The sequence below is a fragment of the Mesoplodon mirus genome (assembly GCF_964341445.2).
Source record: "Mesoplodon mirus genome assembly, chromosome: 13".
In the NCBI taxonomy this organism is placed as follows: domain Eukaryota; kingdom Metazoa; phylum Chordata; class Mammalia; order Artiodactyla; family Ziphiidae; genus Mesoplodon; species Mesoplodon mirus.
Window position 1 is genome coordinate 15,560,148 of NC_138989.1, and position 26,033 is coordinate 15,586,180.

The 26,033-nt window shown below is 46.7% G+C and overlaps 1 protein-coding gene across 4 annotated transcripts in view; it reads right to left on the minus strand.

Annotated features, from left to right (window-relative positions):
- Positions 1-26,033, minus strand: part of RPH3A (rabphilin 3A) — a 301,610-nt gene that overhangs the window by 34,795 nt on the left and 240,782 nt on the right. For all 4 annotated transcript variants that reach the window (XM_082641651.1, XM_082641652.1, XM_082641649.1 and 1 more), the window contains one exon: positions 15,191-15,337. In XM_082641651.1, the coding sequence (XP_082497777.1) occupies positions 15,191-15,337 (147 nt within the window). The remainder of the gene's footprint in view (positions 1-15,190; positions 15,338-26,033) is intronic.

The window sequence follows — 26,033 nt, forward strand, 5'->3', positions numbered from 1 at the left end:
CTGGCCGCTACCTGATGCTGACTCTCCCCACAGGCCCTCCTCGCTCCTGCCATCCCCTCAAAGCACACTACTCGCTGTGTTATAAACAGCAGCTTCTCCCTCTGTGTTCCATTCAACAGAGGAGCCCAAGGAGGAGCCCAAAGCAGCCTGTAGGCTCTAGTGCCTGCTGTGACCCAGATCGGACAGAGCTGCTTCGAGAGGCAGGATGTGCAGAACCAAAGGCAGCACGCTCTTCTCTTCCTCCTCCTCCTCTTCCTCTACCCCAACCCTCCCCGCATTTCCCCTAGAAATTGCTTTTATAGGATGATGGGAGGCAGCACAAACCAGGAGCACCCAGTCCTCAGTCTCAGAACACCAGCAGCCAGTGTCTGCTGAGCAATTTCAATGTGCCAGGCACAGAGATAAGCACTCCACATGAATTTTCTTAATGAATCCTTCCAGCAGCACTATAAACTAAAGACTATTCTTGTCCCCATTTTCCAAATGAGAAAAGTGAAGCACAGAGAGGTTAAGTGAGGTACCCAAGTCACACAGCGGGGAGGTGGAGAAAGCCTGGACTCAGACCCAGGCAGTCTGGCTCTCGAGTGCCTGTTCTTCTTCTTCTTTTTTTTTTTTAAATTAATTTTTATTGGAATATAGTTGCTTTACAATGCTGTGTTAGTTTCAGCTATAGTTCCTGTTCTTAATCAGACCTCGCTGCCACTACTGCCAAGCAGAGCCATGGGGACCTTCTTGAACAGTCCAATCTCCACCCTGCTCGATTCCCCTGCCTTGCCCACACCAAGGGACACTCCATCACTGGTAGGAACCAAGTTGCACACGTGCAGTCACCCCAGCTGCTTCTATCTCATCTGCCTCTGACTTCTCAGAGGTCGGGACAAGACACCCAACAGCTGTGCCATCATCTTGTTCCCCCAAAGAATCCTCAACATAGGGTTGAGAAATCTGGATTTTAGCCCTGAATTTTGCCTCTCTGGGCTTCAGTTTCTTCATCTGTAAAAGGGAAGGTTGTTGGGCTAAATTGGTGGTTGTCATGTGCTTTATGGCACCCCAGGGGTTCTTCAGAGACCATTTTGGGGCCACCCACTATAGTGGTATGGTAGGAGTGATTCTGAGGAACCAAAAAACCCCATTTCATCCAGAGCATGTCTGCATTTATCTCTTTCATTTGTTTGAGCTGTTGAATTAGATTTCCTTTGGAAAGTTCGTTCCACTGTTTAAAGAAACAGTTTGAAGTCATCTGGAGCAGATGAATTTCAGGTTGCCTTTCAATGCCATAGAATTATGAGACAACGAGGTAACCTAATGGAGGCAGGGGATGGAAACTGCACAGTGATATATATTTTCTTTTTCTCTCTTTTTCTGGCACACACCTTTGTTCTCACCTGTTTTCTCCTTCACGGACTGACCTAGCCAGAAAGTGGTTAGATTTTGTTCTTCTCACTCTATCAATGGGGGTCCCAAGGCACAGAGTCACTTGGGTCACTCAGCCTGAGCTAGAATCTCATTCTCTGTGTCAGTGAACCACCTTTGCTTTCCTTGAAGTCCCCTCATGGCCTTCTGCCTCAAGTCAAGCTTTGCCCACCCAGCTCAGGAAGAGAGCATGGGACAAATGACCCAATTCTAAACTGCAGTGTACTTTGCTCAGGAAACCTACGAGGCTTACTTGTCTCCTCTTGGAAAATAAGGGTGTGGAGTCACCCACCTCTTGCAAACCCACACTCTAGCATCCCTACCAAGATGCCCGTTCCTTCCACCATTCGATCCTCAACTCCAAAAGCCCCCATTAACACGCATTGTACAGGGAGCGTCTCATTAGCTTCTACCACTGGCAGCAAATGGCATGGAAAAACAACAGATTGAAGATCATTATTCACATCTCTCAGCGTAGAGACCCTTGTTATTTGTGAATTCAGTCCAGACCAATAAAGAGAGAAGGAAGTGGAGTGGGGATGGGCAGACCTTCCTTCTCTGCTCAAAGATCAGGATGAGCAGGGGGTTCCTGGAGCCCGCCCTTTTGGACATCCTCTCTGCAGCCCCGAATGCTAGGGCCTCAACAGGGAGGGCCCCAACAGCCAAGCAGCATAAACTTGGAAATAAAACTTTGCGAGAAGTTAAGTCCAAATTACGTCATGAAAGACCATGAGTCACAGATGGGTCTTTATCCTGGTGATAAAACATTTCAGTTTCTTCACCCCATAAGGAATGTTTGTTGTTACCAATCTTGGCAGGAGAGACCTATGTGCGTTATGAAAGATGCCGGCAACCCTCAACCCATGTTAATGACCCAGAAAGAATTTTTTAAAAATACCAATGGCTGGGGCCCCAGCTCTAAAACTTCTCAGCTATGGATCTGGTTACGCCCGGATACCAGCATTTCAGCATGCAGTCCTGTTGAGAGCCGCGGCATGGGGGTATGTTTCCAAAATGTATGGTCCATCTAGATCACCTGGGGAGAGTGTTCAACATTCAGACAATGATTCTATGGGACTGGGGTGGGTCCAGAGCGTGTGCATTTTGAAGTGACTCCCTATACGATCCTGATGCTGGTGAATTCCTGGCCACACTTTGAGAAATGCTTCAGTAAAGAAGGAAGCAGTGGGAGAAATCACATGAGAAAATGCTCTCCTTATTATATTAAGTGGGGGAAAAAAAACCCAAACCCAGGATATAGAATTGTGATCATGATATGAGGTTGGGTTTGGAACATGCTCATCTGAATATCTTCATGGCGTACACTGGACAAAAAAAAAAATGAGAAAGGAAACACACCGAAATATTCATAGGGATTATCACCAGGTGGTAGGATTATGAGTAATTTTTATTTCCTTCTATAAAGCTTCTGCTACCCCCTTTCCTAAAGCACCAATTACCTGGACTCCTCATACTTTCTTAACTTTCTACAAGAAACATGCATTACATTAGACAATAAAGTGCATTTCTGAAGACAGAGAACATGTAAGCCAAGGGTTAAAAGTCATGGCTTTGAATCCTACCTCTTATCCAGTCAATGACCTTGAAAAGGCTTTGCTCTCTGTGTGCCCTCTTCCCTGACAATAATGTGAGGGGTTAGATGAGACGCACCTCAAGCTTCCTGCCATGGGCAACATTCAGGGATTCTCAGATGCTGCGGCTGAAACATCAAGATTTCCCCCTTGTGTTTTGAAACTGAAGGACCTTCAATGACTAAGAGAAGACTTGTCTGCATTGGCAGGATACTTTTGTTTGCCTGTCTAATGTCTCCACATTAAGGGCCCAATCCGCTGGACATTGTAAGTGGCTGTCGCTCTCTAGTTATGTCTTTACACGTCTGATTAACTTTATGGCTCCTACTTGCACCTCAATCTAGGAAACCCATATATCACCAGGCTGGGTGCTTAAGGGGAGCTGACGGTTACTCAGTGAAGCTGGGTGGGCATCTCCCATTTCCCAGGATGCTCCCGGAGGCACCAGAAAGGTTATGTCCCCTCTTCTGAGCACCAACAGATGACCTCTGGAGGGGGTGGGAGGTGGATTCCCAAGTTGCTCTGACCTTGCTGTCCCAATAGATGCAGATGGTCTACTCATTCATTTGACAAACATTTATGGAGAACCTACCATGCGACAGCAGACAGTGAGGACCCAAGGGGGAGCAAAACAAATGAGGTGCCTGCCATCATGAAGCTGGCATTCTAGTGGGGGACTCAGACGTTATTTAAAGGATCACATCGATCATCATAATTACACTCGTAGTAAGTGCTCTGAAGGACAAGTATGGGAAGCTGTGAGAACTCACAGAGAGGGACATGAACAGTAAGATGGGGCCTCAGAGGAAGTGACTGTTGAGCGGAGACCTGAGGATAAAGAGGAGCTGGCCCAGTAAAGAGGGTGAGGAAAAGCACTGGAAGAAGAGGGAACAGCATGTGCAAGGGACCTGAGAGATGCTTAGCAGGGCTGGTGGGCTGGATGGTAGAAGATGAGGCTGGAGGGTGGGCAGGGGCCACTCCATGCAGGGTCTGTAAGGCCAACTGGCCCGAGGCAGGGGAACGCAATCAGATTCACAGGTTGCATCAGACCGAAACTCTCCGGACCACCCAGTTCCAGAAACTGACCTGGAGACATTCCAGACCACCCAGTTCCAGGAACTGACCTGGGACTTTCCACCCGGCCCAGCCTTCCCGCCTTTCAAGGGGCGGGACTAGCGGTCCCAAGACTGATGTAACCGGCACCAGATATTGCCAAGATACCCGAAGAGACCACCAAATAAGGAATACCCTGCGCCCTCCCAGATTCACCACACCCCTTTCCCTTCTTCCCCTATAAAATCTTGCCCAACCCTCGCCTGGGTGCGACTTCTCTGGCCCCTTTCTCTCGGACCAGTGAACCTCGCCCGGGAGCGCCCCCTAATAAAGCTCACTTGAAGCTTTCCTCTGTTTCGTGATGCCGTTTGTTAAGATCCGACCTTACAGGGTCTTGAGTCTAAGAGTGATGGGACAGCATGAAAGGGTTTTAAGTAGAGGAGACTCAACTTCCCCCATTTTGAGACAACATATGGACATATGAACGGAGTCCTTGGGAGGCTCGGAGCAGTGAGAGTTTCAAATGCCGCAGTGGTTCCAGGTAGAATGAGGCAGGCAGGTCCCTGGACTTTGTCTACACATGGCGCTGCACCAGGTCTCTTGAAACTACAAGACTGCCCCAAGTGGGTCTAACTCAGTGGTGGTGAAAGTGCACACTAGCAGGAAGGCTGTGAGAGATGCCACTGCACGCTAGCCAGCTTCAAGGAGTCACTCTGTGTGTTAGCTTCCTAGTGTTGCTGTAACAAATTACAACTTAGTGGCTTATGACAACATGTATTATTTACTATCTTAATAATTCTAGAGATTAGATATCTGACATGGGTTTCACTTAGTTGAGGTGTTGGCAGGCAGGGCTGTGTTCTTTCTGGAAGCTCGAGGGGAAAATCTGTTCCCTTGCCTTTTCTAGTTTCTAGAAGCTGCCCCACATTCCTTGGCTTGTGGCCCCTTCCTCCATCTTCGATCCAGCCGTGTAGCATTTTTCAATCTTGCTGTGACTCTGAACCTCCCGCCTCCCTCCTATAAGGACCCGTGTGATTACATTGGGTAATCCAGGATCATTTCCCCATCTCAAGATTCTTAATCATGCCTGCAGAGTCCCTTTGCCCAAGTAAGATAACATATTCACAGGTTCCAGGGATTAGGATGTGAACATCTTTGTGGTGGGGGAGGGCATTATTCTACCCACCACACCCACATTCCTGCCCCATCTGCCACCCAGGTTCTATTTCCACCTGATTCAGGTCCAAATCAGATTCCAGTCCTCCTCTCCAGAGCAAGGTTTGGGCAATTCCTCCCTGCCTTGCTGTGGATGTCAGACAAATCAGGCTTTGGACTCTGTGAGGTTCTAATCACCCTCTCCCAGTACAACCCCAGGAAAACACAGACTCTCCACACATACACACACACATGCACACCTGCATGCACACACACTTTCAGAATTTAGAAATACAAGGCACTTATTTTTTTTTTTAATTTTTGGCTGCACCGCGCAGCATGTGGGATCTTAGTTCTCTGACCAGGGATCGATCCTGCGCCCCCTGCATTGGAAGCACGGTGTCTTAACTATTGGACTGCCAGGGAAGTCCCACAAGGCACTTATGATGCAGGTGTTGGGGTGTCCATTCTGGAGTGACCTTGCCTGGGTCCATATTTGCTATTTCCTAGCTCTGTGACCTCAAGAAAGTTACTTAACCTTTCTGAGCCTCTGTTTTTCATGTGTAAATTAGGGAAAACAAAGTCCTTGTTTCCTAGGATTGTTGCAAAGATAAAATGAGAGTTAAAGGGTCATGAAGAACCTACGGGGCAAGATGGGAATAAAGACGCAGACCTACTAGAGAATGGACTTGAGGACTCGGGGAGGGGGAAAGGTAAGCTGGGACAAGGTGAGGGAGTGGCATGGACATACACACACTACCAAATGTAAAATAGAAGCAGCCGCATAGCACAGGGAGATCAGCTCAGTGGTGCTTTGTGACCACCTAGAGGGGTGGGATAGGGAGGGTGGGAGACGTAAGAGGAAAGAGATATGGGGATATATGTGTATGTATAGCTGATTTACTTTGTTATAAAGCAGAAACTAACTAACACACCATTGCAAAGCAATTATACTCCAATAAAGATGTTAAAAAAATTTTTTTAATGGGAATGTTTGTAAAATGCCCAGAACATGGTAACTACTCAGTCATGATTGCTGCTAATTATTTCTTCTGGAAATCTGTGGCTTTTAGAGCTCCCTATACTCACATTTTTTTCCTATATAACGAGGGTGCTAAAATCTGCCCATGAAATCCGTCTTTCTAAAGCTTTTAAAGGGGCTGCAGTGACTAGAAACTGACAGGACTCGTGTGCCCATCTCTAAATACACACACGGATGGCACACATACCCACACAGGAACAGGTGCATGATCAGCACCCATGTACAGAACACACTTTCACACACACGGCTGTACACACTCTGCTCTCGCAGGGAGCCAAGCCCTAGTTGGCTGCCTTCTGCAGACAAGGATATAAGCCAAATGCAGATCAGACAGTGCTTACTTGTTAAGCCCAGGCTCCCTCAAAAAAGTTCAAACTGGCCTCGGGAACATTCAGGCAACTGCTTTTGAGCTTTCAAACCAGTATTGCCGCAGTGTCTTGATAAATGCTGAAGAGAAGGCTAATGGATGTACAATTGCTCCAGGAAGTGGGCTTAACGTGGCGAGCTGCAGAGCTGAAGACACCCTGCTTGTGAAGGTGTGATGGCTTTGTGTGCCGGTTCCTGAATTGGTGAGGGAAATGGTGAAAAGCTGGGGTTCCATCACTGATGGTATGAAGCCAGAGCAGCTGCCTTTAGAGCTGTGATTGAGCATGATTACACAACGGTTTGTAAAATACAGCAAAGTAGGAGAGTGGATGTCATGTTGTCTCTCTCTCAACTTCTCTCTCTCTCTCTCTCTCTCTCTCTCACACACACACACACACACACACACACCATTAATTCCAGAATCACGCTGCTTTTCCCATCACCCTAATTGCCAAGTGGATGTCACCATTAAGTTTATTAAACTCGGCATTTTCTGAAGCCTAGATTGGGCCATCAGCTGTGAACAGGGACATGGCTGCTCTGAAGGGGGGTGGTCTGAGACTCCAATGCCAGGGCCTCTCGGGAACCTGTCCTTAAATGACTAAGTTGCTCTGTCATGAAGCCACACGGCTGGCATGCAGGGTGTGTGCAGTTCAGACTCATTAATTCCCACCGTTGTTTATTACCGTCACTACCTGGAGAGCCGTTGATCGTAATCTCTCTCCTTGATGAACTGGTGAATGGGATTCCTGTCTGGACCTCAGCACTTTGGGGAAGCGGGTCACCCTGGGTCAGAGTTGGAGCCAAGAGAGAAAGACAGCTAGAGGGCTCCACTGGGCTAAGGTAGTCAGTCAGGCAAGGAGCTGGGTCATTTAAACCCAATAATAGCAACAGTTATCAGGAGCTGTGCTAAGCATTCCATGTGCATTGTTTTCCTTAAGTCATACAACCTGTGAGGTCAATTCTATTATTTACTCCCATTTTACAGATGGAGAAGCCGAGGCACACTGACAGGGAGTCACTTACCAAAGGCACACAGCTGGCAAGTGGCAGAGGCGGGATCGGAGGCTAGGTCTAGCTACTCAGACGCTGTTACCCGCTTTGGAAGAATGAAGCCTTTGTTTCATTTCAGTTCTTATAGTTGGGGCTCTTTCTCACCCCTCCACCTGCCCTTTTCTGTTGCGGAAAGCAGAGTTGAGAGAATGTGCTGCTGAGGCCCACAGGGGACAAGGGTCATTGTGGTGGAGAGGGGTGAACTGTCCTATGGCAGGAAGAAGTATGAGACTGAACCAATTAACCTGAGTGAATATGTGAGACACCCTGTAAATTATTGACTTCCCTGAAACTCTGAAGTCCTTTGTCAATTGCCATCCCTACCTACACCGCCAAAAGGCAATAGGATAATGTGGAAAGACAGGTTCAAAGTCTGGTTTGGCCATGTGAAAGCTGTGTCCCCCTGGGCAAGTGTCCTAACCTCCATGAACTTCAATAATCTCATCTGTGAAGCAAAGACAACAGTCTGTCTCTCTGAGAGGTTAAAGGAAATACAACATATTTGAAAGTTCCTAATACAATGCTTGGCTATAAATGTTTAACTTTCTATAGAATATCAGAATAGGACTCTAATCCTGGAGCCAGTCAGCCTGGGTTTGTAATCCCAGTTGTACTGCTTATTAACTGTATGACCCTGGGCAAGTTGCTTAACCACTCTGTGCCTCAGTTGTCTCATCTGTAAAATGGGAATGATAATAATGTGGCTTAATGCATAGGGTTGTTGTGAGGGTTACATAGATGAATCTACATAAAGCTTTGAGTACAGTGCCAACACATGGTGCTTTGTAAGCGTGGACTATTATTTCTCTAGAAGTTGAGTGTGGTTGCAGGGAAATTCTCATTTGTTTCTTCTTCCTTTCTTGAGCCACTCAACAAAAAGGCTAGAGCAGTGGTTCTTAACAGGGGGTGATTTTGCCCCGCAGGGAGCATGTGGCGATGTCTGGAGACATTTTGGGTTGTCACAGCTTGGTAACAGCCCCGGTTACTACAGGCACCTAGTTGGTGGGAGATGCTGAGATGCTGCTAAAAAATCCTACGGTGCACAGGACAGCACCCACCACAAAGAATTATCTGTCCCCAAATGTAAAAAGTGCCAAGGTTCAGGAACCTTGGGCTAGAGGGACTTGGAGACCACATGGTCCAACTCCCCATTTTACAGATAAGGTCCGGGAAACCCTGAGGTTAAAAACATTCAATGAGAGGCTTAGTCAGTTGGGTTTAGAATTCATCCAATATGTATTCATTTGCTTCCTCTTTTATGACAGGCACTGGGCTGATTAAGGAATTAAGAAGACTTCATTTTCATTTTGTGCAAACAGATTCCGTAAATTATTAAGGCTGGATGGACATTAGAAGGCATCGACCCAATCCCTGAGAAAACTGAGGTACTACTCAGTGGTTCTCAACATGGGGGGGAGTTCAGAATCCCCCCAAACCTGATGAAATCTATGAATATTTCTTCTTAAAAATGCACACAGGGACTTCCCTGGTGGCGCAGTGGTTAGGAATCCACCTGCCAATGCAGGGGACACGTGTTCAAGCCCTGGTCTGGGAAGATCCCACATGCCACGGAGCAACTAAGCCCGTGCACCACAACTACTGAGCCTGCGCTCTAGAGCCCGTGAGCCACAACTACTGAGCCCGCGTGCCACAACTACTGAAGCCTGCACACCTAAAGCCCGAGCTCCGCAACGAGAGAAGCCACCGCAATGAGAAGCCCACGCACCGCAATGAAGAGTAGTCCCCACTCGCCACTAGAGAAAAGCCTGCATGCAGCAACGAAGACCCGACGCAGCCAAAAGTAAAATAAAAAATAATAAATTTATTTTTTTAAAAAAAGCACACAGATACATGGATAACTATGTCTATAATATCAGGATGCCCCAGAACCCCTGAGCTCTAGCCACAGAATGTCTAGGACTCCAAGTCAAAAAACAAAAAAAAGGGGCGCGGTGGTAGGGGAATCTTCCTTTAGAAAGAGGAGACTATGAGCTGGTTTATTGTCAGCTTGTCAAACCACAGGAAAGATGCCTACCTAATTAGATGTAGCAAATTCCAAGCATTATTACTCACTTCTCCCCCTGTCCACATTTTGGAAAAATTCCGTGCCAAAACTATAGGGGATGGTGGAACTGGGATGGGGAGGTGATAGCAACCCAACGGATTCTGTCAATGACAGGTCTCTCTGTGTCTCTTTCACTTCCTCCTCCATCACAGTGTCTGGACACCAAGGTTAATGACAAATCCTAATTACTTCTTTGGGCCCATCTGTTGAGGGATGTTGACATCGAATGGAAGCCACCAAGCCGCCTGTCCCCTTGCGGGCAGAATATATGAGTAAATGCCTTTGAGAGGCTCTGGATAGAAAGAAATATGATAAAGACATGGAGGAACCTACCACTGGGAAACAAAACAAAAACAAAACCCACACACACAAATTTCCCCAGACAAATGTTTAATTCCATATTTAATATGTTTTAAAAGTCCTGTGGACACCCCCTGGGTGTCTGTTCCATTTACAAGGGCCCTTTGCACTCTCTGGAGTAGCACTCAGCAGCTTTGTTTGTATAACCTGGCACCTCTGGCCACAGCTGATTGGATGAGTGGTGGCACTCAGGGTGACCAATCAGAGTTCCTTCCCCGGGAATTTGGAATTAGGACTAAGAAGAAATATAACAACTAGGAAGGTATAGTATGAGATTATATTTTCTAAGATGTGGGATGAGAAGCAGACCTTTCATGAGACTAGGCTGTGTTCCTGCCCCTGGATTCCTTGAGATATCTCTGAATCCTTATATTAAATTCCCCTTTTGCCTAATGGGGTAGGGTCTCCAAAGATGACCACCATTAACATCTTCCTTCCCTGGATGCATAAGTCATTCTTCCAGGAGAAGATGGGATGTATTTCTCCTCTCCAATAGATTTCAGTGGAGCGATGCCCTACCAGTTCTAGACCTAGCTGTTAAGAATCCTGGAGACTTCCATCCTTGCTCTCTTGGGAGTCAGCTGCCATGTAAAGGAGCTCGGGCCAGACTACTGAATAAGGAAAGATTCCGTGGAGAGAGAGAGGCCATGCAGAGTGCACTGAGGCACAGACAAAGGACTGGAGCTTTCCTGGCCCTTCCAGTCCAACCCAGCCACCCAATGAATGCAGTTGAGTGAGTCACCCCAGGCTACGCCACATGGAGCAAAAATCAACCTAGCAGAGTCCTGCCTAAATTCTTAACCCACAGAATTATGAAAAAGAGTATACTACTGATGCTTGTAGTCAGTGAGCTTTGGGTGGTTTGTTATGCAGTGATAGATAACTGAAACAACCTAGCTGAAACTAATTCCTTTTCTTGCAAGCCAAGTGTCCTAACTAGTATAGAAAGTCTACAGCAGTCAGGTCATGCAAAACAAATTCTGAGATCCCACTTAGCCTTGAATAAGGGATGTGGGGCAAAATGAGGCTCTTTAATGAGTTTCCCTTCTGACCATCATCCTTCCTTCTGGGGGTGCTGAAGAGAGCAGAGCTTGGTTGTGGGCTGAGTTACCACTCAGTGAAGGTTTAGACACCGCCTTGGGCAAAAGCAGAGGCTCCAAGGTGAGAGCCAACTCTGGTCCACTGCATCATCTGGTGCTCCCTGGGGCAGCAAACTCTAGCAAAACTGCCCCAGGGAGGCAGCACCTCCTGGGACGCCTTAGGGTGACCCTCCCAGGGAACTCTCCATGGCCTTAGGACCATGGAGACCACTTCTGGCAGCTTTGAAGGTACAAACAGGTTAAAAAGACCACTGGGAAGGAATCACTGGGCCAGCACAGAAGGGATTCTAGCTTGTAGCTCCCCAAATGTCCCCTCCAAACCTGAGCTTTAAAAATTTCCATGTCCTGCAAAGTCTAAGAATTTGAGGCCACGCCTTCAGGAAAGACACCTAATAGTTTAGAACATAGTTCTGAGCGTCAGCCAGACAGGAACATATATCTTAGCTCTGTGTGACCTTGGACAAGTGACCTAACCTTTCTAAGCCTCAGTTTCCTCACCTGCAAAATAGCACCTACTTGATAGGGTTGAGAGGAGAAGTTAATGAGTTAAATGCATATGAAGTTTTTAGGTTTGATGTTTGGCACATAGTAAGTGCTCAATCAATAAATGGTACCGGCTTCCCTGGTGGCGCAGTGGTTGGGCGTCCGCCCGCCAATGCAGGGGACACGGGTTCGTGCCCCGGTCCGGGAGGATCCCACATGCCGCGGAGCGGCTGGGCCCGTGAGCCATGGCCGCTGAGCCTGCGCGTCTGGAGCCTGTGCTCCGCAACGGGAGAGGCCACGGCAGTGAGAGGCCCGCATACCAAAAAAAAAAAATAAATAAAAAATAAATGGTACCCATTTATAATGACTGTTTATTATGTAAACGATGACTTCACGTGTCTCCCAGATGACTGTTTGGTAATAGAAAAGAAAACTCAGCATCACAGAGCTGGTGTCTAGAACCCAGAAGGGGACACAGCTACATCTGCAGTTTTAACAGTTAGAAGAGCCAGAAGGAGCTCATTTGCTCTGAGAGGTGCAGCCAACAACAGGGTACAGGGTCCTCCACCAGACACCCCCAGATACTGTAGAGTCGGATCAGGAAGGATCCTGAGACTCAGACTGACCCGCCTCATTGGACAAGTGGGGAACTGAAGCCCCCAAGGCTCATTAACTGAGCCTCAGGTTCCGGAGGGGGAGCCCTGATGGCGCCCCGTTTTCAGCCTCGATCTGTGATCCGTGTCTGATGTGTCTCCCTCCTTTCATCTGACTTCACTCTGATCCTCTCCCAGGGAAGTGTGAGTAGAACAGGAATGAGGGCAGGTTCAAGGTCATAAGACACAAATAGCACGGGCTTGCCTCTGGCGATGCTACCAGTAAGGGCTGGCAGCTGGAAGGGAGCAGGGGAAACGGCCTCAGCCAGAATCTTCTAGGACTATCCTCCCCTTTCCGGCAGAAAACATACTCTCTCAGCAAAGGGACACTCTGTCACCATGGGCTTGGCCCCAGATTCCCTGGAAGGCTCTGAAATCTCCTTCAGGGGAAGCCAGGGGCTTGCCAAACAGGAGTCTCGGGCATGATTCTAGAATGGAGACCTTGGCCAGTGTAAAAAAACAAGTTTCCTCAGCAAATTTGTCATTAATGATTGTCACCATTAACTGAGCATGTGGTCTGTGCCAGGCACCACGATAATCCTTTGCATGTGAATTAAACACTCCCCGAGACGTGTGTGTTAATGTTATCCCCATTTTGCAGCTGAGGAAACTGAGGGGGAGGTAAAGTGCCTTATCTAAGGTCACACAGGGAGTAAGTGGCAGAGCTGGAATTTGAAGCCAGGTCTCTCTGACTCTGGGGTCCCAGGGATTAACCACTGTGCTCTCCCACCATGTCACCAGGTCAGGCAATGTGGCAGGACATGGGGGACAAGGCAGGGAACCCATCAGCCCTGTTCTAGAATGTTCAAGCCAGAATCCGCTCAGTCCACAGAGATCCCCTTAACTTTACACCCAAAGGCAGCCTAGTGGTCATGCTTGCACAATGTAGCCAGCACCTCTGGCCACAGTTAACAGGGATAGAATCTGATATAAACATAAGGCAGCCAATCATAGTGTCTCCCCTGGGAATATGGACCCTGGACTACAACATTCTAAGCTCTCCAGCCTCTTGGTCACAGGAGATGCAGAAAGAAATTGGGGGGCAGCATTGTCTACCATGTTCACTCACTCACTCACCAAATATTTTACTGAACACCTACTATGTACTAGGACTGGGGATTCTGTGGCAAACAAAACAGGCAAAAATCTCTACACTCAGGAATCTTATAATCTAACGGGGAGAGAGAGATAATCAATGTATAAAATTCAAAGTTAGCTAGTGGAAAGTGCTCCGCAGGAAAAAGGCTGGAAGTTCTTGCTTCCAAGCAAGAATTTAACATCTATATTCTTCCTTCCTGCAAGGCTGAGGCTCCTTGTTGGTTGAAGTGAACACACACACACACACACTCCCACACTCACATGCTCACAGACCTCCCGCCTGGACAACTCCTTACTCCTGATGTATCTTTTAAAAAGCAAAATAAAAGCTCAACCCTATAAGCAGACCCCTCAAGACCCAGCCCTTTAGCAACCTACTGAGGAACCTGACGGAGGGTCGAGCACAAAGCTGACTCTGCCTGTGCCAGGTTATTTGTCATTTGTCAATGGCACCTCTGATCTCCCCAGCCCACTCTGAATAAAATGATCTGCAGAGGCTCAAATCAAAGGCACCCACTTCTTGTGTGTTCACAGCATCATTTTCCAACCAAGAATCTTGTTAACCCCCCACTGAGTGGCTGGGTAGGGAGATGAAAGGGCACCCCAATGCCCAAACCAGTTGTAAGCAGTTGGCAAAGGCTGCCCCTTGGAAGAAAGGTCTGGGGAGGGGGTGGCATCTCAGCAGCTCCTCCCATTTCCCATTTGAGGTTCAGTCTTAGAGGACCCCTTGGTGGCCTCCCTGCATCCTAGCAGTGGAAGTTTCCACCCACGCCAAGAGCACCCCCCCCCCATACATACGCTCACTCTCCTCTTCTCCCAGACACTCCTCCCCTCTCACTTCCCCACTCCACCCTTCCCAAGCCCACGCACAGAGCCCTCCCTCTCTCTCTAACACTGTCCTGGCTCACTGATGCTCTGACACACACACCTTCTTACATCCCATACATGTTTTTTGTTACCTCTGCCCTCCAAACCCCACTTTTTCCCTTCCTCCTACCATTCATTAAACATGAAGTACGACCAGGCCTGGTCCAGGAACCATACAAGCGTCATTTCACTTACTCCTTACAAAAATCCTGTGGGACTATTCCTTTTCTTTCTCCCATTCTACAAGTGAGCAAACTGAGGCTCAGAGGGTGAAGCAACATGGCCCAGGATCCACAGCCGGCAAGCGGGAGAGCTGGGATGGAAGCCGGGTTCTTAGAGTCCAGACCCAACCTCTGCTACCTCGCTCTCATGCTGGCCTCCCTGCAGGAGGGGTTTCTCCAATTCTCTCATATAATTCGTTTCAGATGTGCTCTCTCTTTCACGTACTGTCTCTTTGACATACACTTCCTCCCCCTTACCTCACCCTCAGCTATCGTTCTGGCATCTGCATGGCCAATGTCTCTAGAACATATTCCTATGCAGCTGGAATGGGTATGACACCTGTGCTCACACATACGTCTCCAGCCTTCAGAGACAATCTCCCATCCCCCTCTCAGAAGATTCCCCCCTTCTCCATCTTTAACGCACCCCCAGCCCAGAAGCCCCTCCCCAGCCAGCCCCCAGCCCACTCTCTCCCGTTCTCTTTTCTGTCTTCCAGCTCTCGCAGCTCATGCACCAAGGATTCCAGTTCTGCCTGAGTGGGTGGCTTGGCACATCACAGGTCACAAACCCCGAGGGCAGCCCTGCCCCACCACAGTGCACCCGCCCCGAGCAGCACAGCCTCCTGGCCCTCACTGGCTCTCAGAACGATGTGCAGCGTCAGGCCTCACCCGATTCGCTCCTGCTCCAGCTCTTCCATCTTCTCAGCACGAGCAATCACCCTGTTGATGATCTCCTTCTCCTCATCTGTCAGCTCTTCCTGCTTCCTCTGTCTGTCTGTCTGACCACTGGGGTGAACGGACCATCCTGTCTGGAGCCTGAAAGGTAATATAGGAAGGTGTGAGGCTGTAGACCAAGTCAGCAGCTGCAGAGTGGTGGTTAGGCTCTAGCTCCTGGAGTCTGGTAAACTGCAGTTCAAATCCCTGCTGGGAGACCCTGGGCAAAAGAATCCAATCTCTCAGAGCCTCAGTTTGTTCATCTGTACAACAAGACACACATACCTCCTCCCTCATAAGGTTCTGATGAGTTTATTAAGTGCTTAGCACACAGTAGACACTCTGGAAGTAGCATTTGCAGGAAGTTCATGGAAACCTGGAGGATAATGGTGTTCTCAGGAAAAGAATCTCAACAGTAGACTTCTACAGCAGGGGTGGAAACAACTCTGGGAGGCTGGTCTGAAGCCCTGGATCCGAGGTTGACGCCAGCCCCCGTCTGGCACAAATACATTTGGTGTAGGCCACAGAGTCCTTAAAAAAAAGTTTAAACTAGTGGTCAACTAGTTTTATAAAAATCTCTTGATTTCACATAAACATCTAGCTCTCCTGCCTCCAAAGCTCCTATAGCATTTTGAGTTCCATCCTGTGCTCTCCTTGATCTTTTTTTAAAATAAAAAAAGCAAATACTGATGTAGCACGTACTGGATGCCCACATTATCTCAATTAATCCTCACAACATTTCCACAAGGCAGGACTGTTATTGTCTATTTTCTGGTGAGGAGACATTAGACCACTTGCCCGAGGTCACATAGCTGGGAAGTAGCAGAGGCGGAATTCGGACCTGGGCAGCCCGTACACTTAACCTCCACAGTACGGATAGAACTGAACGCTGCAGAGGATCAGAGGCTGCTGGGTAGAGAGCGAACGCTGTGGTCTATGGCAAAGTATCATCCTCTCCACTAGCAACATGGTCCAGACCCCAGGGCACTGAGGTGCATCACCCAAGTGGAATGCAGGGTTCAACACCACTAGAAATTCTTGTCCCTGTTGGGGGAAAAATCAGTAACTATGAATCCCCTGGAGCCAGCACCCCATTAGCTGCCAGCCTCTATTACTTCCACTGCTCTAATCACGTCAGCAGGCATGAAATTGCCTTTTGACACTCGAAGTTGGAAATTAAAGGCCCCATCTTCCTCCCTGCTCCCTTCTCTTCTTCCATCCTCCTACCTTAGCTGGTTTGTTCAGAAGAGCACAGAAGGAAGAGTTTGAAAGCAATGGAAGAGGATGTCTTGGGGGCAAGTCTTGTTGCAAGAAAGGGAAGGAGGGGGTAAGCCTGGGGAAATTCTGGTGGAAACACATCTTGCCTTGGATCAGGGGCCTCTGATCCAAGGGATGAACAAACGCTAAACATACTCAAATCCCCTTCCCTGAACCCTCCAATGGCTTCTCATTGATTTAGAATAAAACCCAGGACTACACAGAGGTTGTGGTTGCACAATGTGGTGAATGTGCTTAAATGCCACTGAAGTGTGCACTTTATAACGGTTAATTGCATGTTAAGTGAATTTTACCTTAATAAAAGTAAAACTTAGTTTCTTGCCCACCTGCAAAGTCCTACCCTATCTGTGCTTTACCTGACTCTCCATCCTTTTCTCCCCCTCTCACTACACTCCAGCTGTACTGGCCTCCCTGCTCAATCTTGAACACTGAAACCTTGTTTTTGTTTCAGGGCCTTTGCACTTGCTGTCCTGGCTTCCAGGATCACTTATCTCCCCAGATCTCCCCCTTCTCATCATTGAGGTCTCAGCTCAAATGTCAGCCTTTCAGAGAGGTCTTCCTTGAGCTCTCATTGCCCAGGTTCACTTGTATCCATCACTAACTGAAATTATCTTTTAAAAGAAGTTTGTTGTTTACCTGTTTGTTGCCTCTCTCCCCCCACCTGAACGTAGGATTCCAGGAGGGGACCTTGTCTGGGTCTGGGTCACTATTATGTCAATGGCATTTAGAATAGTGTCTGAGAGTAAGCACAGAAAGAGTTTTTGAATAAGACACAATACCTTATGGCCAAAAGGGATGATAAATGTCTGATTATAAGTGTGACCCACAGCAAGACTGAAGCAACACAAGTCACTTATTCTAGGGGCCCAAGGAGAGCGCCCCGAGGGGGTGACATCTACTCTGAGACCCTGAAGAGGATTTACTGTGATGCTGGTAGAGCTTAACTTTGGGACCCTTTGTTAGCACAGGCACCTTCCAAGGCCCTGGGAAGAGCTCTCGTAATGATCACCTGTCCTGAAAATTTTGTAAAAGAGAGATATTTTTGTCCTCTTTATTTTGAAGAGGGCTCTCCTAAATTACATAAGCTCCAGGCTGCAGAAAGGTATGGCTGGCTCCTACTGAGACCTCAGAGATAAACTAGAGGTGGTGAGAGGAAGGCAGAGGAAGAAACTGACCCTGACAGAGAAATGGTCTTTGCAAAGGCCTGGAGTTGAGAGAGCGGGCAGTGTGCCTGAGGAGGTGAAGGAAGATCAATATGGTAGCCAGGCTACAAGATGCTCGCCAAGGATCTCTGCCTCCTGGTATTCACACCCTCCCTGTGTCATCCCCTCCCACACTGAATCCCAGCTGGTCCTGTGTGACCAGCTAAATACAATGGAAGTGACCGTGGGTGACTTCCAAGGCTAGGTCACAAAAGACATCGCGACTTCCGCCTTGGTGTCTTGGGTCATGCAGTCTAGGGGAAGTCAGATGCCATGTCATGAGGACACTCAAACATCCCTGTGGAGAGGCCCATGTGGAGAGGAATTCAGGCCCCCTGCCAACAGCCAGCACCAAACGTGCCAGCTGTGTGATCCTCTAGCCCTTGTCGAGCCCTTTTATGGCTGCAGCTCCAGCTGACCTAAGACTGCAACTGTGCCAGACCCACCCAGCCAAGCCACCCTCACATATCTACCAACAAAAACTGCAAGAAGTAATAAGTAGTTTCTGTTGTTTAAGCCACTACGTTTGACATGATTTGTTCTGCAGCATTAGATAACTAGAAAATCAGCCCAGCTGGAGGATAGAGACAGGATGGCACAAAGCCCCATTGATAGTGTCTGTGTTCATTTTCGATTGCTACATAACAAGTTATTACAAACTTAGGGGCTTTACACAACACACATTTATGATCTCACAGTTTCCATGTCAGAAGTCCAGGCACGGCTTAGCTGGGTCCCCTGCTCAGCATCTCACAAGGCTGCAATCAGTTGTCAGCTGGGTTGGGTTCTCATCTTGAGCCTTTCTGGGGAAGAATCAGCTTCCAGGCAAGTTTGAGTTATTGGCAGAATTCATTTCCTGGCAGCCACGTGACCTAGGACCCCAGCTTTTTGTTGGCTATTAGCAGGAAGTCACCTCCATGTCTTGGAGGCAGCCTGCAATTCCTAACCAAGTAGACTCCTCCAACTTCATCCTGTGGGCCACTTCCTTCATCAAGTATACAAGGTGACTCTCAAGCTCCGGTCAGATGAGACAGGGTCTTATATAACATGATGTAATCACAAGGGTGATGTTCCATCCTATTTGTCATATTCTATAGGTTAGAAACACATCCCAGGTCCTGCACGCACTCAAGGCGAGGAGGTTACACAAAGGCACGAATGCCAGGAGGGGAGGGCCGTTGAGGATCACCTGAAAGCCCATCTGGCACAGCCTCCCTACAGGGGTCTTTCCAGCCTTGCTTGAATGCTCCCTGTGATGAAGACCTCACTCTCTCATTAGGAGTCTACGCTGTTCTGTTGGAAAGATCTTCCTTACAGTGTGCTAATATCCCTCAGCCTGATGTTTCTTCCCATTCGTTGTAAAGGATACCTTGGACTCCTGCATAATGAAGACCACCCATCCTTCCCGAAGAGCCTTAGTTATAGCCTCATCCAGCCACCTCCCCAGGTCCCTCTGGTTTTCCATGGAAATGGATGCCTCACCTGCCCCCATTCTTCCTTCCTTCATCCCTTCTTTTCTTCCTTCATTCTCTTCTGATCGCCACCTCCATTTATTTCCTGCCTCTACAAAGTAGCTCAGTGACCAAGACAGAGCACAGGTGAGATGCTGGGCCTCATACCCAGTGGAGACCCTTTCAAGGGCACATTCCCACAGCTCACAATCTGGTCATGGGTACGGTCAGCCATGGGTCAGACCTGAAGCCAGTGCCTCTCACCCCACCACACAACTGGCTGGGATCAGAATGCACAGGAAATGCACGGCTGCAGAAAGATAAGCAGGAATGAGGGTCCACCAAGGGCCTGCCTAGGATAATTGTCTCCATCTGCAGATGAGCAGAAGGCCTGCTAGAGGCTGCCGGCACCTATGCAGACCCCCATCCTCTGCTCAAAAACACGCAGTTGACAAACAGTTCATCTAGTGTTTGAAAATGTCACTGATTGGTCTCAGTGGGGACTCGCAAGCCTCCTGTGGATTCATATTTTAATCCCGTAAGTAAACAGAGGGAAACCAGATGGTTTTTCAAACCAAAGCCTTTGCTCTCAAGGGAGAAAATGGGCTTGTCTGGGCCTTCTCTGGGCTGGAGAACACTGTGAGCATGGGGGCCTTGAGAATGCTCCTGTGACAGGACGGTGGCACCCTTGCCAAGGGCCTCTGGGCACAGGATTCCAGCTCCACGTCCTTAAGACCAGAGTCCAGTGTTGGGATCTCATTAAAAACCAAAGGTGGAGACCAAAGTGTTGCTTCCTTGGACAAATTACTCAGAGCATTGTATCCAGTCCAGTAAATACCCAGAGGGCCTACTGTGTACCAACTTGACCCCTCCTTGACCTGGCGGGGTTTAAAATTGGAATCCTGGACCTGTGGCTTATTAGCAGTGTGTACTAGGGCCCTGAGCCACTCTGAATGTCAGTTTCCAGATCTGTTAAGTGGGAGTGATTTCATGTCTGTTTCCTGCCGGGACCTTCAGAGGCTACTCCTGACCCTCAGTAGCTGCATGAGGAGAGACCCGTGGCTTACTGGCTGAGACAGGGCGAAGAGGGCTGGCCCATCTCTGCTCTCATTCACATACCTAGGACAATGCTTCCTGGAGAATCACTGAAGGGCACCTGCCTCCTCTTTCCCCAAATTGTCTCAGCCATGGTTTTCAAACTATTGTCTGTAGTTCCCTGGAGGGACCTCAAAGGGCTGCAGGTGAGTGGGCCGTCGATGGACAGGGTGGGCAGGGAACCAGGCCCTCCATCCTCATTTCAGCCCAGATGGCAATGCTGGGTTCCCAACACTAGCAAAGCAAGGATGCCAGTTTTTAAAAAAAGAGAGTGAGAGAAAATTTTTTTTAAGAATTTAATATTTGATATTTAATAAAATCATGAGATATAGTTTATTACATTGGTGACCTCAATACTTCACCCTTCTGAGTATCCATGCCCTTTGCCATGTGACTCTGAAATTGATCTCACCAAAAGGTCTGGGTCTTTCTCCCTACCCCTTGAATGCTGCTTGGACTTATGGCTTACTTTGGCCAATAAAACACAGGGGAGAGATGTTGTGCCATCCGGGGCTAAGCCTGCAAAAGCCTTGTGTGTTTCTACTTACTCTCTGTCATCACCATGACAAAAAGCTCAGGACCACCTGTTGGAGGATGAGAGGCATGTGGATCAGAGCTGAGTCATTCCAGCCACAGCCATCCTAGAGCAGACAACCCTTTGATACATGAGCAAGCCCAGCCAAGATCAGCAGAGCCACCAGCTGAGCCCAGGTCCCTGAGAATAAATCATCGTTTTTCTATCCCACTGAGTTTTAAGGTGGTTTGTTACACAGCAAAAGATAACTGATACACTACCTACTGTGGTAACAAAAAAGTGAAGCTTGTTAAACTCCCTACATTTACTTTACAGATTGGTATTATTTTAACTTACAGTTACACCATGGTATGTTTAATGCTTTCAGCCACGACAGGTCTTTATCCATCGCCACTCTTTATCTGTCTTATGTATTCAGCTTCTGAATAAAATAGTATTCAAAGAAAGAATTTCGCTGCTAACAGAAGTCTAAAGATCACTGCAGTTGACCTGCTCATCTTCCAGATGCTTGACACTCAGAAGAGGGAGGAGAATTGCCGAGAAATTCTTGTGTGGGGAGAATATGGTCAGAGGCTCGAGATACCAGCATTCTGGACGTGCTTCATCTGTGACCTGAATGTACTTGTTTAGGTGCATCTAGAGATGGTCAGAAGGAACTCTCCCAACAAACCAGCACCACTGGCCTCTAACACAAAAGGAAATTAGTCCTGACTGCAGGTGGAAGCCCCTCACAGATGTTTCCCCCTAAAATACTGCAAAGGGCAGATTCCCAGCTCCTTCCTGCCTCCCACCTTGATTCTTCATTTCATGCACACAACAGTCACGTAATAAATACCCACCGGATGTCTCTATTAATATATTATAACTCCCAAAAGGAGTGGGATGATGGAAATGCCGTCAGGGCACGAAGGCTCTGAAGCATTAAACAGCAGTGGTGTGCAGAAAATTAATCCTTTTTCTTTCCTTTCTTCTTATCCCCTCCCTTCCCCCAGGATGCCGACAGAAGCAGGTGTCAGCAGGAAGTCTCTTTACAGCTCAGTGAATGAGATTTTAATGAATCCTGAAGGGGAGGGTGTGGAAGGAGGGGCATCCACACCACAGAACATTTTACATAAGTCCTGCTGGTAAAAAGGCCCTTCTGGATGAAATTTACCCCAACAGACTAAAGAGGGTGCCAAAAGGATGCTGTGGTTCCCCGACTCCCTTCAGAAAGCTAAGGGGATCTCGGGCTCCTGGTAATCTTTTAAGCCAGACTGAGTGCCATTCAGCTTTTCTAAAATCCCATGCTCTCTCTCCTATTTGGACTTTGCACATGCTGTTCCCTTACCTGGGACTCCTCTGTCTCTTCTCTATCTTGTACCTTCTTTACATGGTCTCAGCTGACACATTACTTCTTCCAGGAGGCTCTCCCATCATGACCCCAAAGTTTGGTTAGGTGCCCATCATTGTGCTCCCTTGGCCCCTGTGATTCTGCTATTATAGCTCCTTGCACTATAAAGTGTATTTGTTGGTGATTGACTACTTATTTGTTTGTAAACCCTTCCAGACATCCACTCAGACTTTGGCTAACCTTGTATTCTTGGTGCTTTGCACAGTGCATGATATGTGTTTGTTAATGAAGGAAGGAGGGAAGGGAGGGAGGGAGAAAGGGAAGAGGAGAGGAGAGGAGGGAGAGGATGAAGGAGGGAGGGAAGGAGGATGGACATACACCCTACCTTTCAGCTTTCAGCATTCAGGACGCCTGAAGCACCTGGGACCCTGTGAAGTCATGAACTTCTCTCTTGTGATGTTCATATTTATAATCGCACAACATCTCAGCATCTCTCCCTAGCATGTCTGAATGATATGCTCACAATATTCATAAAAAGACCAGAATCTTACCAGCCAACACAGAGACTGTAGAACACACACCATACATATATGCATGCACACACAATGTATACATACAAGGTATATATATATATAAAATACACACAAGGGTAAAGCAAGGTTGTGATCTGCCCTTCCTCTGATTTTAGTGCTTTACGGTTTACAAAGCTTTCCCATGCATCTCATTTGACCGTACCACCTCCCAGTGAAGGTGGGAGGTCAGGGTTAACACACCCACATTACGGCCAGGGCTCAAGGAGGTGAAGGGCACTGCCCCAAGGCCACACGGACACTGAGTCCCAGAGCAGGACTCAGACCTGGGTGTCCTGAGGCTAGACTCAGCGCTCTGGCTGTGGCTCTGTGAAAACTTCCCCATCAAGGGGAAGGTAAAAATGACCTCCCATAGTTTCCCAATGTGTACACACAACCAAAGCCCCATCTGCTTTGCAGCTTGACTGTTCATTTGTTGGACCCAGCATCCAATCTGTCATGCATATTTAGGAAATGAATCCAATTTAAAACAAAAGTTATGAGCAAAGATAGGACCTCTGAGTCAAAGGCATTTCATTGGGAAATCAGGCTGACCTTCCATGAGGTGACAGAGACCATGTGTATAGCACATAACTTCCCACAAGCTCTGTTCTACTCATCATCATCTTTGATTAATGATAGTACTCATTTGAGTTAATATTTTCTTTATCTAAAAACAGTGTTCTCAGGCAAAATGTTGCAGAAACAGAGGCACAGGGTGGTTAATAAGCTTGCTGAATCCCACTAATGGCTAACAAAAATTAAATTGAGGGCTCTCCTAAGGAATATTTTCCAACCTTTCATCAAGATTTTTTTTTGAAATTTCATATTTTTCTTTCTCAAGAGGGGTATGTGTTTTTTTTTTAACAACTTGAATTTGTTTTTAGATATGTAAAACATGCTAGTTCCTTTTTGGACCATCTCTCTTTAGGGACAAGCCACTTTAATCAGAAAAGAGATAAAATTCAGTCTGTAGAAAAATAAAAGTATGACAAAATACTCACTGTTCTTTATCACTGAAGGAAGGCAAAGAAAGGAGAGAAAGAACAAAATGAATAAAGTTAGGGGAAAAAAGTCTCTTAATATCAACGCTGTCTGGATGCCACAACCGCACAGTTCTGTTTAAATCACAATGACCTACTTCCATTTGTTATCAGTCATTATTATCTTATTCCAGCACATCTAAAACAAGGCTGCAGCAATGTAGGGTTGTAGGAGCCACAGCCTTGATTAAAATGACCAATCAGTTCAGCTTATTAATTAACCAATCTGATCATTTATGTATTTGAATAATGTGTTTTGGCACTAAAAAGGAATCTCTTAATGATAACAGGGTCACCATCATTCTTGGTTTCTGTTGTTTCAAACACTGGGGGATAAGGAGCTCCTTGAGGTAGGCAATGGCCCTGAACCGTGACTGGATCATACAAAAGCAGAACTCGCAGTGCCCCAGTTTGGGGAAGCAAGTCCTTCCATTCTAAAACGGAGACCAGCCTCTCCACTTATTAGACATGCTACCACAGGCAGGTCACATCTCCTCTTCATGCCTCAGTTTCCACCTCTGATCTCTGGCACTCTCAGGCTTGCAGACTTGAAAACTATAGAGAAGTATCAACTATCGGAGACCAGCATTTCTCCGCATATATCCCCAACATAGATAGCTGAAGCCCTGTCCTACCGATGCAAGAAACAGATACATTCACTTCTTTCAAACACAACCACAACTGTGTTCCAAACACCATCGTTAGATTCAAGGAGACTGAGAGAAATCATAAAGGCAGTAAAGTGTATCTGGCTAGCCAGCAGTTAATTAAGACTAGATTTCTTAATTTACTGGAGAAAGACATTTGAAGCGTCTGCATTAGCACATCATCACTGCTGCAGACTAGATAGCATGTGTGATGACTATAATTCACCCATTAGCATTTATTGGAAAATAATTTTAACATCTGAAGAAAATGCAGTAGCAATCAAGCCAGCCGGATGCATTCAGAATGCCAAGATGTTTCACAGGAGCCCAGAAGCACTTTAATGAAACTGCATCCAGACTGTTTGAATAATTCTAATTTAATTGTAAGGCAAATTGTTTGGCTTCATATTGACTAAAGTGAACTCTTATGTATGGGGTTTTAATTAACTGACATTTCTTAAATAAAATAAATATTTTACCCCATTCTCCTTCAGGCAACTTACAGAGACAATTTTTGGCTGATGGAATATTGTCTGCCAAGTAAGGTTGGCTTCAAGAGGACATCATGGGAAGGGCTTGGAAACTAGAAGTTTCCTTTCAAAAAAGAAAATCAATAGAGTTCAATAATGTCTTCAAAACTATGAAACTTGTAGAACTAGAGGAGGTTTTAGGTAGAAGTAGTAAATAGGAACTTTTGCTTCAAGAATATGAGTGCACTAAATATTCCAAAAGACCCTAGGATTGCTAGAAAATAAGGGAATTCTCCAACAAACCTCCCTACTTCGAAATAAATAAACAAAACAGACTTCATCAAAATAAAAAAAAACTTTTCCTCCTCAAGGCTCTGTTATGAAAAAGAAAATGCAAGTCATAGACCAAGAAAAATATGTGCAAAATGTGTGTCCAGCAGAGGACTTTTATCTACAACACATGAAAAAAAGCTTAGAAAACTTAATAACAAGAAGATAAATGACCCAATTTTTAAATGGACAAAGTATTTGAACAGACACTTTAACAAAGAGGTTATACGAATGGCAAAATTACAAAAGAAGACATTCAACATCATTAGTCATTAGGGAAGTGCGAATTAAAATCACAAAACTAATACCACTATGCACACTTTAGAATGGTTAAAATGGAAAAGACTAATCGTATCAAGTGTTGGTGAGGAGGAAGAGAGATGAACTCTTGTACGCTTCTGGTGGAAACTTAAAGTGGTACAACCAATTTGGAAAACAGTTGGGCAGTTTTTTAAAAAGCTAAACATACACCTACTATACATACCACTGAGACATTCTACTCCTAGGTATTTACTCAAGAGAAATGAAAGTATATGTTTATACAAATTTTATTTGTACTAGCCCCAAACTGGAAACAACCCAAATGTTCATCAATAGGTGAACGGATAAACAAATTGTGGTATATCCACACAATGAAATACTATTTAGCAATAAAAAGGAATAAACTATTGATATGAAAAACAATATGGATGGATCATGAGATAATTATGCCAAGTGAAAGAAGACATCTCTCCAAAAAGGAGTACATACTGAATGATTCCATTTATAGAAATTCTAAAAAATGCAAACTAACTTATAGTTACAGAAAGAAGATTAGTAATTACTTAGGGGTGGGAGGGGAGAGGGAG